The sequence below is a fragment of the Neovison vison genome, chromosome 13, assembly GCF_020171115.1.
Source record: "Neovison vison isolate M4711 chromosome 13, ASM_NN_V1, whole genome shotgun sequence".
Classification (NCBI taxonomy): domain Eukaryota; kingdom Metazoa; phylum Chordata; class Mammalia; order Carnivora; family Mustelidae; genus Neogale; species Neogale vison.
Genome location: NC_058103.1, coordinates 37,601,666 through 37,620,797, shown reverse-complemented (window position 1 = coordinate 37,620,797; position 19,132 = coordinate 37,601,666). Strand labels below are relative to the sequence as shown.

The 19,132-nt window shown below is 37.4% G+C and overlaps 1 protein-coding gene across 1 annotated transcript in view; it reads right to left on the bottom strand.

Moving 5' to 3' along the window:
* Nucleotides 1-19,132, bottom strand: part of KCNH5 (potassium voltage-gated channel subfamily H member 5) — a 290,625-nt gene that overhangs the window by 257,755 nt on the left and 13,738 nt on the right. Inside the window, exons 3-4 of the mRNA XM_044232335.1 lie at nucleotides 10,215-10,321; nucleotides 5,099-5,227 (exon numbers count right to left, since the gene is read on the bottom strand). Coding sequence (XP_044088270.1) covers nucleotides 5,099-5,227; nucleotides 10,215-10,321 — 236 coding nt within the window. The remainder of the gene's footprint in view (nucleotides 1-5,098; nucleotides 5,228-10,214; nucleotides 10,322-19,132) is intronic.

The following is a 19,132-nucleotide window of genomic DNA, read 5'->3' as shown; positions in this document are numbered from 1 at the left end:
TACACACTTTAGACTAAACATGGTTGGAGCAAAACACATAATCATGCTCACAGGTGCTAGTGGAACTCATGATCACTAGCCCAAGCAGACCTTAGTGCTCAGCAAAGCTCCCAATTCCCTTTGCCCACTCAGTCCTCCACCCTCTTAGATTCCCATTTCATACCTACTTCTCTCTCACTACGCCTTCAACACTTCTTCACCATCCTTCCTCTCAGGTGATAACCATGTTTATTTTTTTTGTTTTAAAGATTTTATTTACTTCTTCAAGAGAGACAGAGACAGAGAGAGGGGCAGAGGCAGGATGTGGGACTCAATCCCAGGACCCTGGGATCATGACACGAGCTGAAGGCAGATGCTTAACTGACTAAGCTACTCAGGTGCCTGATAACCATGTTTTTTATATTACTGAGAAGATAAGTAAATATATATTGGAAGTTTTCTTCTGATTGCTCTTATCTGTCTCCCTCTTCTCCATTAGAATGAGAAGGAATTATGTATCTCCAGGACCTACAAGGTGCCTGCACCATTCTGTATGTCTAGTAAGAATTTTTGGTTGAGGGAAAAAAAAATCAGTAAAATAGTTAAACAAGGGGAACAGCATTTTCCTACAAGTTATACAAGTTTTCTACAAGCCTACAAGTAGGCTCATGTTAAGTAACTCTGGTACCCAGAGTTAAATTAAAAGCAAATCTATCATCTCCCAATTCAATGCTCCCGACCTAAATCATTTTGACACTATAGTGTTATCATGAAATCTCGTCTGCTCTTTCTCAAAAGTTCCATGGTCTCCTTAACTCAACCTAAGAATTTGAGAGACACATTTTTTCTGCCAAGATTTCCAAACATACTTTCCTATACTTCTACCTTCACAGAGATAGTAGGACAGAAATAGGATTTAATGTCATATTTTATTTCTATTGCATTTTTCATATTAATTTTATAGCTCATATGAATAATAGAAAGGAGCTCATATATAGCATTCATAGTGATATTATACAATACTTTTTCAGTAATCTGTTATATATTTGAAAGATGTGGAAACGTCTCAAAATAAAAGCCTATTTAAAATAAGCTCTTCCTCAGGTGCCTGGGTGGCTCAGTTGGTTAAACGACTGCCTTCAGCTCAGGTCATGATCCTGGAGTCCTGGGATCAAGTCCCACATCAGGCTCCCTGCTTAGCAGGGAGTCTTCTTCTCCCTCTGACCTTCTCCCTCTCATTCCCTCTTTCTCTCTCTTTCATTATTTCTCTCTCAAATAAATAAATAAAATCTTAAAATAAACTCTTCCTCTACCAATTCTGGCACTGAAAAGATATAGTCTTCTCTAATGCTTTTCAAAATGGGGTCTGATTTTCCCTGCAAGTTCTAATCTACATGCCTTTCAAGCATATCATTCAAAATGAAATGGTCTGAGTTGTTTGGAGTTTATTCAAATGCCATTTTTTTTTCTAAGAACAAGATACGCATTTAAGAGATCTTCCTGATGAAGAACCCTGAGATTCTGATGTAAGGATACAAAGATGGAGATGTAGGCAGATAAATGGAAGGGCATTAACTTGAGAAATAAAAGTCAATTCAATATTAGCACCTTTTCCCTAATCTCACTATAAAATGCTGCCAACTTTCAGTTTCCATAAATAGACTACATACACTGACACCATCAATGTTCAGCATATCAAAACTGAGAATGTACGGTACTCCCCCTAACTTCAGCAGTGTCAAGAAAACACTTAAAGAGAGGAAATAATATTCAAATGTAAACATAAATATAAATATTATTTAAGGGAAAAGATGTGAAATCAAAGCTTTTTACTCAGTATTACTGTCATTCAGTGTGAAAGCAAGAGAAATTCATCTGAAGAAAATATGTTAGGTCACAAATCATGTAACAATTATTTATGTTTTATTGAAAAACATATTACTTTAAGATAGTCAGCTGTTAACTCTAGGTTTATCATAGATGTTCCTTTTCAATTTGAGACTGCCATTCATACTTTGCTAAGAGTTTTTTTTGTTCGTTTAAGCGTAACAGTATTCATTATTTTTGCACCACACCCAGTGCTCCATGCAATCCGTGCCCTCTCCAATACCCACCACCTGGATCCCCCAACCTCCCACCCCCCGCCCCTTCAAAACCCTCAGATTGTTTTTCAGAGTCCATAGTCTCTCATGGTTCACCTCCCCTCAACTCCCTTCTTTCCATCTCCCCATGTCCTCCATGCTATTTGTTATGCTCCACAAATAAGTGAAACCATATGATAATTGACTCTCTCTGCTTGACTTATTTCACTCAGCATAATCTCTTCCAGTCCTGTCCATGTTGCTACAAAAGTTGGGTATTCATCCTTTCTGATAGAGGCATAATACTCCATAGTGTATATGGACCACATATCTTCCTTATCCATTCGTCCATTGAAGGGCGTCTTGGTTCTTTCCACAGTTTGGCGACCTTGGCCATTGCTGCTATAAACATTGGGGTACAGATGGCCCTTCTTTTCACTACATCTGTATCTTTAGGATAAATACCCAGTAGTGCAATTGCAGGGTCATAGGGAAGCTCTATTTTTAATTTCTTGAGGAATCTCCACACTGTTCTCCAAAGTGGCTGCACCAACTTGCACTCCCACCAACAGTATAAGAGGGTTCCCCTTTCTCCACATCCTCTCCAACACACATTGTTTCTTGTCTTGCTAACTTTGGCCATTCTAACTGGCGTAAGGTGGTATCTCAACGTGGTTTTAATTTGAATCTCCCTGATGGCTAATGATGATGAACATTTTTTTATGTGTCTGATAGCCATTTCTATGTCTTCATTGGAGAAGTGTCTATTCATATGCAGAAGAATGAAACTCGACCATTCTCTTACACCGTACAAAGATAAACTCAAAATGGATAAAAGATCTCAATGTGAGACAAGAATCCATCAGAATCTTAAAGAAGAACATAGGCAGTAACCTCTTCGATATCAGCCACAGCAACTTCTTTCAAGATATGTATCCAAAGGCAAATGAAACAAAAGCAAAGATGAACTTTTGGGACTTCATCAAGATCAAACTTTTGCACAGCAAAGGAAACAGTCAAAAAAAACAAAGAGGCAACCCACAGAATGGGAGAAGATATTTGCAAATGACAATACAGACAAAAGGTTGATACCCAGGATCTATAAAGAACTCCTGAGACAACACACACAAAACAGACAATCATACAAAAAAATGGACAGAAGATATGAACAGACACTTCTCCAATGCTAAGAGTTTTTATGATGAATGGGTGTTGGATTTTGTCAGATGCTTGCTCTATGTCAAATGATATGATGATATGATCTTTCTTTTTTTAGCCTGTTGAAATGGTAGACTACAGTGTTTAAATCTTTTCATGTTAACCTACCTTTGTACGTGTGGAATAGATCCCACTTGGTTGTCATGTGGGTTCAATTTTTGTTGAGTATCTTTAAATGAATATTTATGAGAAATACTAATCTATAATGTTTTTTTCTAGCAATGTCTTTTTCTGGTTTTGGTATGAGGTCTAATAGAATATTTTGGTATGAGGTCTCATAGAACGAGTGAGGAGAATTCTCTCTGCTTCTATTTTTTGGAAAAGACTGTAGATTTGCCAAAAATGAAAAACAAAAACATCCACTGATGTTTCTTTATTTTGGAAGTTTACTGATTATTGATTATTTTTAATAGCTATAGGATGATTTAGGTTATCTATTTCTCCTAGTGTGAGTTCTGGAAGTTTGTTTTTCAAAGAAATGGTCCATTTTCCCTAAATTATCCTTTCAGTGGCTACAGAGTTGATCAAAATATTGCTCTACAATACTTTAATGTCCTTGGGATGAGTTGTGATGGTCCTTCTTTAACTTCTGATATTGTTAATCCATGCCTTCTCCCTTTGTTCTTGGTTAGCCTGGCTAGAGGTTTATTAACTTTGATGATCTTTTTAAAGAACCAGCTTTGAGCTGTAATGATTTTCTCTAATGTTTTCCTATTTTCTAGTTCATTGATTTCTGCTCTAAGGTTTCTTATTTCTTGTCTTCAGCTTGCTTTCACTTAAATTGCTCGTCTTTGTCTCCCTAAGGTGGAAGCTTAGGTTTTTAAATTTGTATCTTTCTTCTTTTCTCATATATGCATTTAATGTTACATACATCTCATTTAAAATGAGAACTAGTTACATAGAAAAGGCAATAAAAGCATATGCCACTGACTACTGCTTCCTCTAACTCTCCTGAATATTAAAGTCAGTAAGACTGCATTCCGGATGCTGGCATTTTGCCAGCCACTCTCTTGATAAGAAAATTATTCTTCACATACTATAACAGCATCTACCCAAGAGAAAATACGACAGCTGAATAAGTAAAGGGTGAAAAGTAATCTGAAAAAAGTCAACTAATCAATCTCTAATCAACTCAACAAAATTCAAAATTCAAAATAACAAAATGTGCTGTTAAAAGGACTTCACCCAAACCCTCTCACAGGTTATTATATTTTGTGTTTCCAAAGCTCATCCTGGTAGAACTTGTTGAAAATCCCATTTATTGATTCTGAATTAATAATGATCTATGACATTTCTTCCCTATACCTTATCTTACTGTCTCTTATTATAATTTAAGTTAACTATTAATTCTACTTTGGATAGCCATGCTATTTCCATTCAAGTGATATGACTGAATAAAACTAATTCTGGATAATTACTGGCATGAATGTAAAGCAAAAGAAGTAGCACATAGTAAAATTTTGTTTTCCAGTTCAACCTATACTTTTTTTAAAATAATAATGTATTTTCTTAATAATATGTATTTTTAAATAATTACATATTTAATAGACAGCCTAATTCTTAAGTGTGGCCATTAATCTGAAAATTACCTTTTGTTGGGACTCCTGGGTGACTCAATTAAAGAAACCAACTCTTGATTTTAGCTCTAGTCATGATGTCAGCGTCATGAGATCAAGCCCTACATCAGCTCCACTCTGGGCATGGAGACTGCTTGGGATTCTCTCTCTCTCTCTCTCTCTCTCTTTCTGCCCCTCCCCCACTCTCTCCAGAAAGAAAGAAGAAAAGGAAAGGAAAGTTAAGTTAAAGAAAAAGCAAATTACCTTTTGTTGAATCATCCTCTATTGGCTGTTTGAACAATGTAATATCCTTAAAAGTACATAAGAACAAGACCACCTTTTCATGTTCATTTCTTATTGGTGCAATTTGCATATAAAACCAAACAGGGGTTCCTGTAAGAGACAGAAAGGACAATAGAGGGTGACATAGCCACAGCAATGATTTGGTCTCCTGCCTCTCCTCTTTCTTTAGCTGCCAACTGCTATGCCAGGAACAAACACCAAAACAACAGTATTTTAACTGTTTTCATAATTTAAAAAAAAAAACAAACAAATAAATAAATAAATAAATAATAAAAAATTTAAAAAAAACAGAAAACCTTTAACTTTGTATCAATGACTAGTTGCTCAAATATTAATAAACATATTTCAACCCAAAATATCAAAATGTGAAAGTAAAGCCGAGAGTGATATTTTCACCATGCAGGAGCACAAGGCTAGGGTCACAACTTAAGTAACACCAGCATGACCTTTAGGTCTGTGTCCCTACACCTCCGCTGCTCTCTCCAACATCCTTTTCATCGTTTCATCATGTGTGACCACTCCTACATGCTGCTCTCTTCCTGTCACTTTGAGGCATGTTTCTGATTGACTTCAACAGCAACCCCTGATGCTCTGATAAGCATTCCTCTTGGAGGAGCCTTTGAAATGCTATCCCTACCTCAAGCCTCTCTCATCAGAGTTCTAAGATGGTTCTATGCCTTTGACAGCACCCCCACATCAGAGAAAGAAGATGTCAGCAACACTTGGTCTGCTGTACACAGAGCTCTACCTGAAGGCAACCTTAAAGGGGGAAAAAACCTTTTAAGGCAACCTTAAAGGGGGAAAAAAAAAAGATGTGCCCCTAGCCCTTGAGATCTAAGGGGTCTTCATGAGCCACCGCTTCCTATCTCCTTCACTCAAAGAACAAGGCTTGACTCTGTTGCCATGTTTTTTTTTTTCCTTTCTTCAAATAGTCTTCATTTTTTAATAATATATCAGTTGCATATAACACCCAGTGCTCATCACATCATGTGCCCTCCTTAATACCCATTACCCAATTACCCCATCTCCCTGCCCACCTCCCCGCCAGCAACCCCCAGTTTGCTTCCCATAGTCAAGAGTCTCTCGTGGTCTTTATCCCTCTCTGATGACCTCCCATTCAGTTTTCCCTCCCTTCCCCTATGATCCTCTGCACTGTCACTATATTCTTTAAACAATGGCTCCTGCAGACTCCAGAAAACAGAGTTTCAGAGCACTTAAGGCTTTGGATTTGGACAAACTAGGATTTGGCATTATTTCAAACAATAAATATTTAAAGACACAAGAAATGCCTTCAAAGGAGTAATTATCCATTAAACGATAAAACACCAAAGGAATGTTCCATCAGAATCAAGAAGACATATTTTCCATTATATTGTTTCCAAGCCATAGTGCAATAAAGCCTCTCCAAATTTTCTATCTTAAAGACAAAGGCTTTTGTTAGGTTTGGGATTTGGGGGATGAAATATGCAACTATTAATAGTTTCTGCATGAGAGTTGATAGCCTGTTAACAGTGCAACAAAAACCAAATTAGAAAAACCTTCATAAAAAAAAAAAAAAAAAAGAAAAACCTTAATACCTTTGGCAAAAAAAAAAATCACAAAGTAATGTCACCACAGTGGGGAACCTAGACAAGAAGAGAGGGCTTAACTACCAGGTTCAAGAAGTCAGAGAATTAGAAAGAGGAGGTGTTTATGGAATATTCAGTTCTGACAACCAGATCCTTTGCAACCCTGGGACCTGTGAAAACATGGCCCTTTCCAAAATGATTACTGGATAAGCCAGCAATCTCATAAAACCATCACACTATCTCCCAGAGAGGACTGTTCTCTGTTCTTCTACACAGTGTACCCAAGAACTGTGAGTGATATACGCAGGTCTACAAATTACCAGGCACACATGCTAGCAGATACATGGCCTATGGCTATTCCAACACAGAGAGCTTGAGGCAGCCCAGTCATAAACAGAGAAAAGGGCATTAAAAAGTCATTTTCCGGGCTGCCTGGGTGGCTCAGTGGATTAAGCCTCTGCCTTCAGCTCAGGTCATGATCTCGGGGTCCTGGGATCGAGTCCTGCATCAGGCTCTCTGCTAGGCGGGGAGCCTGCTTCCTCCTCTCTCTCTCTCTACTTGTGATCTCTCTCTCTCAAATAAATAAAATCTTTAAAAAAAAAGTCATTTTCCAAGGTCTGTTAAAAATCTGAAAAGAAATGATGTTACATTTTGCACCTTCTATGAAAAGAGCAACTTTTCAAATTTTAGCATAGAGTCAGGGCTTTTTTTAAAAACTGCTTTCAGATGTCAAAGCAGATCTATTTCAAGTAGACTTACAGGGTCAGATTCCCCAAGTAGGCAGAGTATTTGCTGAGTGGCTGGTAAAGTAGCCATATTCTGGTTTGGGGGTTTAAGGGGGCAGAAGGTCTGACAGGGTTAGGCAGAGAGGCCAGTTGTAGGTGGAAACTCAAGGCAGTGCCTCGGCATTGATTAACTGGGTGGCCCTGGCTATCACAGATGTCTTTGTGTAGGCAGAAAGACCCATATAAATCATCAGCCCAGAGCTACTGCTTCCTTCTCAACAGCAGAAATCGTTCCCTGCTAATCAGAGCAATGCACCTTAAAAATAGAGCCTACAAACTGAAATGTCAGCGATGACACATGTTAAATCAGATATCTCATTCCCTCCATTTGCAAAATGCTGTTTAACCTAATTACTTAATGAAGTGTTAGGAAGACTTAGCATTCAGGAATTCCCAAAACATATCTATCGACATGTGAATTTTTCTAACATTTTTAAAAAGTTACAAGAACATACTTTTTTTAGTTGATGTTCAAGAACCTTCAGGTAACAATTTACAAGATTTTTTAAAGCTCTTTTAAGTGTAGTAGAACTCCATTAAAACACATAAATGGTATCTATCCTTCATAATAATGAAAAAAACTCAATGCAAATAAGAGAATTTCAAAACATTAAAAGAAAGCAAAATACCACCTTGGAAGGAAACTTCTGGAAATGTAAAATTCAATTTCTTGTTAACATGATTTAAAGGATGTAAAGAAAACAATCTCTACAAAGGTATTTTTTTTAAGATATTATTTATTTATTTGACAGAAAGCAAGATAGAGTACACACAAGCAGAGGGAGTGGCAGGCAGAGGGAAGGAGAGAAGCAGGCTCCTTGCTGAGCAGGGAGCCCATGTGGGATGCGATCCCAGGACCCCAGGATCATGACATGAGCTGAAGGCAGTCACTTAACCAAGTGAGCCACCCAGTGCCCCCCAATAAAAAGTATTTTAAAGAAACTCAGAAACTACGAATTCGGTTCTCATGCTTTAAAATCAGGCAAAGATTTGTTTATTCTTATTCTCCCTAGCGTCAAAGTGAAATGACTTTAGTAATAAGGAATATCCTTAAATTATTTGCTAAACTTGGAGCACATTTTTAAGTCATTCAAAGGAGAACAACCCTATATGAAAAGGATAAAGGGTTTTGACATACGACTCTAATACAAATTTATCCAAATGTATCCATATGTATCAATATGTATCCACCATGCACCTGGTAAAAAAGACCCAGAGGACACCTCAAGCTTGACTTTTCTCTGGTAGAGGCCAGAGCAGATCATTCAGAATGGACTGTGTTTTAGGTAACAAGCCAAAAGACATTTGGCTGTGAATAAAGAGAAATACCTCCTTGGTCTTGATTGTAACATGAAAGATGAAATGATAAGATATTTCATAAGTAATACCAATAGAAACCACCATTCCCATTACCAACTGCACTAATTTTAAAGCAATGACTGTGGTTATGATTATCTCTTTGATGGTCTATTAATAAAAAGAGAAATCTAAGTTCAAGCCTAAATATTTTATAGTGAATAAATGTTTGACTAAGATGGAGAGAATGAATTATGCTGTTAAAAAAAAAAAAAAAATCCAGCCAGCTCTGAACATGGAGCAAGTGCTTCCTGTTGAAGCTAAAATGCTTGCCAAACTGGGGAAGAATTTAGGAGCCATCCAGTTCCACTGAGGACAGGAATTGGCCTTGGGACGCCTAGGTGGCACATTCAGTTGAGTGTCTGACTCTTGATTCAGCTCAGGTCATGATCTCGGGGTCATGAGACTGAGTCCCACGTTGGGTTCCATGCTCAGCGGGGAGTCTGCTTAATATTCCTCTCCTCTGCCCCTCCCACGCATGTTCTCTCCCTTTATTTTTCCTCTCTCTCTCAAATAAATAAATAAATCTTTTAAAAAATGATAATTTGCTTTGCTGTCATTTATCATTAACTTGAAACAAATTGACCCATCTTATAAAGTGACTGTCCATTAAAAAAAAAAAAAGGTCAACTTGGGAAAAAGAAACAAAAGTCAGTGACCCGAGGAGCCAAAGAAAACAAATTAGAAAGGAAACTTTGTTGTGGAGTACATTATTTGTTTTTTGTTTGGCTGGTTTTTTCCTCCAAATTCTAAAAGACATTCTATATCATGAGATCTTATGTGATATATAATGGACAATTAATCATTCACAAATTCCATCCTAGAGAAAAGTTCACTATAACCAATACAAATTTACCAGAGGTGAATGGCCTATTCTAAAAGTAGAGAAAACTTCTGTTGGCCTTCCACACAAAAGAGTCAGTCTAGGAAAAGGCCATATTCATAAAGACCTCAAGTCAATAACACACATCAGCCATGAACATGTAGAAAGGGAATCACACACACTCAGTGATAGCAATCACCTTTTCCATTAACCACAAGAAATGAATAAATTCCTCTATCATTTTTAGTTGCTGTAAAGTAACAATAGGATCTTTACCATGATCATTAACTATAGAACATTTTGCCACCACCACACACACCCAACACATATTAAAATGCATCATATTTTCCTGCCATTCCTCAAAAGGTTGCTTTTCATAGGTAGAATCATTAATTAGTTCTGCTATCTGATTTCATCAGCACCCCTTGCCTTTGCCAAGAGAAGGACAAAGTTTGATATTCTCTCTGCTCTATAGCTCAACAGCCACTGACCAAAAGAGAACACTTACCAAGCTGATCCTTCTTATTGGTAATTTAGATACGTACTGTTTTTCTTATACAGAAGAACTTCAAAGCAGTTTGACTCATAGTTGTCAAAAGTTTGCCTGACTTTCTCAATGGTCTTCTTGTCAGTCAATTCTCCATACATAAAACTGGGGAAAAAAAACAAACAATCCACTTCAGCTCTATGTTGCTTTTCAAATGCTACATAAAATCACATAGTTGTCTCTCTTGATTGAGTATTCAAATATAGTTACAAAATTAAACGCTGCTCCCACAAAACAAACTAAATTATTGAAATAATGTTTTAATCACAACTATTAAACTTCTTGCTAGAAGCTAGGTTTAGAAGTTATTTCAAATACACACACACACACACACACACACACACACAATCATCAACCTACATACTTCCTATAGGCATGATTTTCAGTAACTATGGTTTAGTTAAATAACACCAGTTTCCCAACAGCACAGTTCAAATTTGAGTTATCATAGACTATTGACTGTAAGTAACTGCATAAAGTATAAACTTTGCTGTTGGCTCCTGAGCCTACAAATCACTAGTAAACAGTAAACTAGTAAACTAGTAAACAGATATCACCATCAGTAACCAATCATCTCACTTCTTTCAAGGCCCCTTCATCTTGGTCACGGTGCCTCTGTAATTCAGTCCATGCACAGACCCAAAGCGTGGAGTTGTGCTGCCTCCTTGGCTCTCAGCAATAAACCCAGGTGACATTTTACACAAATGGATAACTGAAATCAGGCATTCGCCATCAAAGATTAAAGTCCAGCAAAAAAAAGAAAAATGATAATGCTGAAAGGGACATTCAAATTGAACATAAATGAAGGTAGAGATGAAACACAAGACTGTGGCAATGTTGACACTTGAGAGACTCTAGATGTGAAGCCAGAGGAATTTAGGGAGTGTGAACTTAGCAACATAAATCAGGAAAGCAATTGTGACAAAGAGGATCAAGTCTTCCCAGAGGAAGTGAAGCCAGTAAAAACACTTCGCATTAAAAGAACCACAGGAGATAGTTCACAATAGTGAGAGTACAGGAATAAAATAGTTGTGGTTGATGCAGACTGATGGAGGAGTACGAGCATTTACTAAGAGGGGGAAAAAAGGTCTCTTCATGTCATGCTATACTATGAGAAGGCAGTATGATTCAAATGACTCATGATAGTTTTTTACAAAGAGATGAAACGCTTTAATTCTCAATGCTTCTTGAGTTCTAAATCACAGTGTGCTAAATATGAGTTTTACCATTATTTGCATTTCCCTGCATTTATAACCAACAGTAAGAGAGTTTTTAATGTTTTGACAGACACTGGTAAAGGTCACAGAATAATCATAAATGTTTCCACTGAGTTTTAAGATTATATTGCACGGTTTCAACTTGCATGGTCTTTTTTATCTTCCCACACTCAAGGATATGTGAAGAGTCCATGTTACACATATAATACATCAACACTCTTATCAGTTACGAGTATTTTCTCAAGACAGGTGCAGGTATGGCTAACAGGAGAAAAATAATGGTGAGAAATTGAAGAAGATATACACTGTTGTGGGAGGGAACATACAAAATATAGGTTAAAGAGTGAGATTCTACATGCCCCCAAAATTTCCCAGTGTTTGAAATTATCTGTTTTTCTAAGAGAACCTCCACAAAAGTCTTGTTATCTACAAAACAGAACTCAGTCAAAGCCTCTAAAACTCCACTCATGAAGCTTCCATGATTACCAGTTGTGCATCTGGTTTTAGATACATAGTTCTACTAGTTAGCATAACTGTCCACCAGAAAAGAAAATGCAGCATCTGCCAGATACCTTGACCAAGTTTCTGAAGGTTCAAGTCTATCTTTGTTACTGCTTTTCTTCCAGTTTCAATGAGTTCGCATATTGGCCAGAGGCTAATCCAAATGAGATAGGGCCTAAAGCTTATACAATCTTAGGGACCCTCTTTAAAGAAAATAATATAAAATTATAAAACAAAATTAGGTACAGAGCTTTGGAAGACATCCACTCAAGGGAGGGCCCCTGAAGGTTGAGATTCATTATCCTCATGGGAAATCCCCCCTGAATATACCAATTTAGAAAATTTACAATAGGAAAAGCATGTGAATAGCAAACCCCCCCCCAAAACAACAACAAAAAAAAAACAACTAGAGGATTCAATGGCAATGCCATATCACAAGCAGAAATTACAGAGTCATGGCCCATCTTACAATAACTCCAACCTACGCAACTAGAATTCTAGAAAATAGGAAAGAAAAGAAATAGATAAAGCTTACCAAAGGCTGCCCAATCCACCTCTGCATTGTCAATTACAGTATTTATATCTTTTATTTAAAAAGAGAACTTTTGGGGCCCCTGGGTGGCTCAGCAGGTTAAAGCCTCTGCCTTCAGCTCAGGTCATGATCCCAGGATCCTGGGATCAAGCCCCGCATTGGGCTCTCTGCTTGCTGGGGAGCCTGCTTCCTTCTCTCTCTCTGCCTGCCTCTCTGAATACTTGTGATCTCTGTCTGTCAAATAAATAAAAATCTAAAAAAAAAAAAAAAGAAAAGAAAAGAAAAGAAAAAAGAAAACTTTCATTGTCATTATAACAGTAAAATAAGCAAGAGAATCTCAATAAAATGACAGATTCTAACTCCATAATCTCAGAGCCAGACTCACAGAGGAAGCCTCTGGGCCTACCCGTAAGAGAGCACTGAAAAACCCTTACTTCTGCCAAAGTCTGAATTCCAGCTCATGACAGTTTCACGAAAATCTCTTGAAGGCATCACACTGAAACCAGAATTACTCAGTTAAGGGCACCCTCCTTGCCCTCCAAAAAAATAAGACACTGTTTTAATACTGTTGGTATTTTTTTTTAAAGATTTTATTTATTCATTTGACAGAGAGAGATCACAAGTAGGCAGAGAGGCAGGCAGAGAGAGAGGAAGGGAAGCAGGCTCCCTGCCGAGCAGAGAGCCCCATGCGGGACTTGATCCCAGTACCCCGAGATCATGACCTGAGCCGAAGGCAGCGGCTTAACCCACTGAGCCACCCAGGTTTTAATCAAACAGTTTTTTTAAAATGACTGTTATTTTTAATCTAAAGACTTGTTAGTAGAAAGAAAACATGAAGAAGCAGAAAAAAAAAAGTTAAGATTACTAAATGTTTAAAGTCTTAAATGGAAAGAAAAGAAAAACCATTTTACGCCTGTTAGTAAATGTCAGAGCTCTACGGTTCAATAAACTAAAACACAATGTCCACAATTGGCCAACAGGAAAACATTTTTAAAAAGAAAGCATCTATAAAATAAGCAATTAAGATAAAAAAATTCTTGAAAAATTAACTCTAATAGGATTTAAAAATAAGTTACAACAAATTTTTAAAAACTATCAGAAATTGATATGATAATACCACCTAATAAAAAATACAACACAAGTCTGATTAAGTTAAAATTCTAAAGAGAAGAGAAAAACAAGAACTTTTCAAATAAACTCTAAAATTTCTATAATATATTCTTCTCTAATATAGCTCTCTAACTGCTACAATCACCTGTCCTATAGAGGCACTTAAAAAAAAAAAAAGATTATTACAATCTGAATACTTCCTTAAAAATTAGTCTTTTATTTCTTATATGTTTCACTCATATTTTTCATTTTAAGTTTATTAAACCAAATACATGTGACGGAACACAGATGTGAAGTGGTAAAATGCAGCAATTAACTAATAAAAAATATTTCAAAATGAACTATAAAAGATGTTTGAAATGTATTATCCATCCTTCCAATGAAAATATTTCCATCTTAAGTTGTTCAAACAATACTAAGTCAATGCTTCCACACGGTTTATAAGAATGACATATTTGTTTATTTGCTCAGTTATTTTACACATAAATGTTGAGTGTCTTTATCAAGGTTTCCAGCAGCCTGACTCCAGATGGCTAAAGCTCAATGCAGTCTTTGAATGGTTTATGGAATTTGAAGGATACCAAAATTTAGAAATGGTAAGCATCAGGCTTTAGAAACTATATACCCATATAATAATTTTGCACATTTTTTATGTATACCCTCCAGGAATACATAATGGGAATATAAAAAAATTTCCAGAACTTCAAATTGCTCTTTTAGAATGCCAAGCTCTCCTTAGAGTAATTATAAATGATTTCTATAGCTGCACTGTTATCTTATTGGAAAGGAAAATAAAATTAAATGCTCAGAAGCTATCTATCCCCGCTATAATATTGAGTTGTCATGATATAACAGAAGACCACCGGACCACTTACAAACTGCATAATTCATGGGCAAGACATATAATTGCTTTGACCTTCAGTTTCCTCATCTGTAAGATGATGATAATGTTCATATACCTCAGAGGGTGAGGGTTTTAAAAAGGTAATGCACATGAAGTCACAAATTATAATGTGCTGTACAATGGCTGAATTATGACTGGAATGCTTCTTACGTCACAAATTATAATGTGCTGTACAATGGCTGAATTATGACTGGAATGCTTCTTATGGCTGGGGTTAGAAGAAAACCCCTCCAGCCCACTACTCTCTAGCTCCTCTACAATTCTAGAACAGGGTTTGGGCCAAGCTTGCTAATGGGCAGTGTCACTGTTTCGTAAAGAGATATGTACATCATTTTGGGCATCTTTTTTTTTTTTTAAGATTTTATTTATTTGAGAGAGAGAGAGCATGCATGAGTGGGATTGGGGGAGATGGAGAGGGAGAGAGAGAACCAGACTCCATGCTAAGCAGGAAGCCCAACATGGGGCTCAATCCCAGGACCCTGAAACCATGACCTGAGCAGAAGGCAGGTGCGTAACCAACTGAACCACCCGGGCACCCCTGTGTGTCTTCTTTCTTTATGAGCCCATGAAGTTGAGGCATAAATCCACTCATGGCCTGCTCCTGAATATTCTGGCCAGTTTTCTCAAGACATAACTGGTGGTCCTGGGAGCAAGGGACCACCATAGGACTGGCCTATGCTAAATCCAGCTTGCCTAAGCACTGGGCAGTATACCTTTCATGTGTTTTCTACCCTAGCAAATTTCTAAGGACAGGAGGCCTTGGTTTACAGCAGGATTTACTTATTCTTGGATCCCTTGTTCTATCAACAAAATCTCACAAACAAGCCTCATTATGATACCTACCAGCAAGGATAGCTATAAATGTTGACAGATTTCCAAGGGAGAAAGGAACCTTACAAACAAACAAATACAACCTATTCATGAGTTCTGCCATTCTATCTTAATCTGCTAATAGTCAACAAAGCTCTTTGACTCAAACACCATATTCAGTCACCACAAAAAGGATATTATCTATAAGCTGTAATTCACAGACTAGCAAATGCTTCATCACAGAAACCACACAGATTGGCTTAATGCAGTTGGTAAATGTGGTCTCTCGCTCAGTCAGCCACAAGAATAAAATTAGAGGGGAGAGGGGGTAGAGGGGGATGGGTGAGCCTGGTGATGGGTATGGAGGAGGGCACGGATGGCATGGAGCACTGGGTGTTATACACAAACAACGAATCATGGGACACTACCTAACTAACACAACACAATGAAAAAAAAAAAAGTTAAAGGGAGAAGGGGCTCAATTGTATAGAGCCAAAGGGTCAAAAAGTAAAAAGCCTGGGAGAGGTGGAGTAAGAAGGAAAATTTACAAACAAATAACACAGCTTTCAAAATCTGTAAGAGGTAATTTTGGAATAAAACAAAGCATTACTTTATACATTGAATCGTAACCAGAAGGTTTCACAGCCCATTAATTTATACAAGCTTATAAGGATTTAGATAGAGTCATAAATGGTAGATCCATGGCATGTAATTAACAGAAACTAGGGAGAGCACTGGACATCTCTAACCTTTGGAGTGTAACACCAGTGAGGCACCTCTGCGCTCAACACTTTCCCTCGGTGCCACTGTGTGAGGCAGAGCCCTCAGCCAAAAGGAACCAAACTGACGGACATCCATCATGTGTAATGTGCTCTCACTGGCTGAGATGACCCTGTGTTAATAAAACTACTTGTGAAAGACATCCAGTAAAGTGCCTCGTAATTGCTTCATTGTCTCATTTGATGGCTTGGATAAAGGATTATTAATGAGCCTCCCAGAGGAGGGGAAAAATGTATTTGAAAGCACCTAGATACTCCAATCCTCCCTACCTGTATTATTACTCTTCTCACCCTTCCAAAAACAAACAAACAAAAGAAAACAAACAAAAAATTGAAGGGGCTCTTAAAAATCTCAGGTCACCAAAGCACAAGTGCTGTGAAGTGTGTAACCCTGGCGATTCACAGACCTGTACACCTGGGAATAAAAATATATGTTTATAAAAAAATAATCTAGGGCGCCTGGGTGGCTCAGTGGGTTAAGCCGCTGCCTTCGGCTCAGGTCATGATCTCAGGGTCCTGGGATCGAGTCCCGCATCGGGCTCTCTGCTCTGCAGGGAGCCTGCTTCCTCCTCTCTCTCTCTCTCTCTCTCTGCCTGCCTCTCTGCCTACTTGTAATCTCTCTCTGTCAAATAAATAAATAAAAATCTTTAAAAAAAAAATAATAATCTATTATTCTTCCAATTATAAGAGAAGTGTAGGTCCAGAACATTTATTAAACCTGAATATCAGCAGCCAAAAAAAAAAAAAAAAAATCTCAGGTCAATCAAAGGTAAAATATTCAAGTGGTTTCTACCTAACCTATGATAGCATGTGTCCATGTCTTGAGAAAAGATCAGAAGCTTTTAAATACCCTCCCCCAAACCTACAACCTCTTTTAAATATGTAATACATTTTGTGTCCTTCAATAAATAACCAAACAGTCCAAAGCCTTGGAAACACAATTACTAGACAGTAAAATGGGCTAGACTTGAAATTCCTACCAATCCTGAAGTGTCATTAGACTGTTTTTCTGAATTTTCAGCCAAAACAAAAATGAGATGGTACCTAGCACACATCACATTTTAAAAAATAGAAATGTCTCAGTTGGTTAAGCACCCTACTCTTGAGTTCAGCTCAGGTCATGATCTGAGGGTCCCAGGATGGAGCCCCCAAGTCAGGTCCATGCTCAGCATGGAGGATGCTTGTCCCTCCCCTTCTGCTGCTCACCCAGATCCCTCCCTCTCTCAAATAAATACATAAATTTTTTAAAAAATTTAAGTATATACTATTGTGTACCATTATGGAATACAAGGATGTAGGAAACTAGTGACACTCCCTCGTGACTGCTGAGAGTGGAAACAGAAAGGTACTCTGGACATATATTTGGGAGCAGTTAATCTACACATTCTGCCTTTATTCTACTATCCATCTATCCTATTTCTGGCTACAGGGACAGATGATTTTTCATAGGGGGCCACAAGAAAATGTGCAGAAGGCTATTCGTTGAATGTAGCAAAGTGTCAGAAGTTGGAGTTCACGGCTACTAGAATGGATAATAAAATAGAAGGCTGGGAAGACAACAGGAGCACTCCACAACATCAGACATAATGAAATAAGTATTAGATGGCAATGAAAAAAACAGTTCAAAAACGTAATAATGTTGAGTGAAAACGTAAGAAACGATCAATCTTACTGCATGGTATGAAATATGTAGATTTTCTTTTTTTAAAGATTTTATTTATTTATTTGACAGAGAGGCAGGTGGGGGGGAAGCAGGCTCCCTGCTGAGCAGAGAGCCCGATATAGGGCTCGATCCCAGGACCCTGGGATCATGACCTGAGCCGAAGGCAGAGGCTTTAAACCACTGAGCCACCCAGGCGCCCCTGAAATATGTAGATTTTAAAAACACAATATATCATCATTTCATAAATATACGTATTTAATCAATGGAAGATGAATCAGAAAGAAACACAATAAACACATGGAAACATATGGAAAAGGAAGGGGAATGGACTGAAGGGGAAAAGAAATAAAAGGCAAGAAAAAGAAATAAAATAAAATAAAATAAAATGGAGACTTTGCCCAGAGGGGTCATAATTTAGTGGGACAAACCAAGGAGTATGTTTAGTTTCATTTCATGCACCTGGTCTAATGGGAGACCAACAGGGAAGGGCAAAGGAGGAACAAGGAAATGGAAGAACTAAATATTAGCCTCTTGAGATTTGTGAAATCCCAAATTAATTTTTTTTCATTTTCCCCAACAACTCATATTTGAGTATTTTAAAAGTAGAACATTAATTTTTATCAGTCACTACTTTGACCCATCTAATGCAAGTTGCATAAAAAGATGATTTTTTTCCACATATAAAATGTCATATTGTTTCTTCACAGACGGATGCTCCCGGATTTGTAGTTCCTTATTCTGTTGTTTGCTTAAAATGTCTAATTACTAAAATCAGTAAAATTCGGGTGCCTGGGTGACTCAGTCATTAAGCATCTGCCTTTGGCTCAGGTCACGATCCCAGACCCTGGGATCAAGGCCCACATCCGGCTCCCTGCTCATCGAGGAGCCTGCTTCTCCCTCTCCCACTCCCCCTGCTTGTGTTCCCTCTCTCTCTATCAGGTAAATAAATAAAATCTTTAAAAAAAATCAGTAAAAGTCTGAATTATTTGCAAGGCTACCCTCAGTGTCAAACTAGTTATCTCCAACTAGAACTGCAGCGATTTCAAACATTATGATAACTCTTAGCTTTAACAATGTATTTCTGTATGTGTATAAATGTTTTCTTTCCTTTTCTTTTTTCCTTGTGTGTGATATTCAAAGGTTTTTAAGATATATACAGGAACTAGAAAAAAATCCATAAGTAAAAAAATCAGAATCAGAATGTAGATAGTGCTCTGTAAACTATTTTTTTGTTTGTTTGCTTGGGTGATTTTTTTTTTTTTTTTTTTGCTTAAAAAATATGTTAGCTTCTTCCAGTGTCTTATTCTTCCAACATATGATTTAGAAAATTAGGCTTCACCATAATATTTTTTAGCAAACATACTACTGGACATTTTCACTATTACTAGGACTTTATTCTT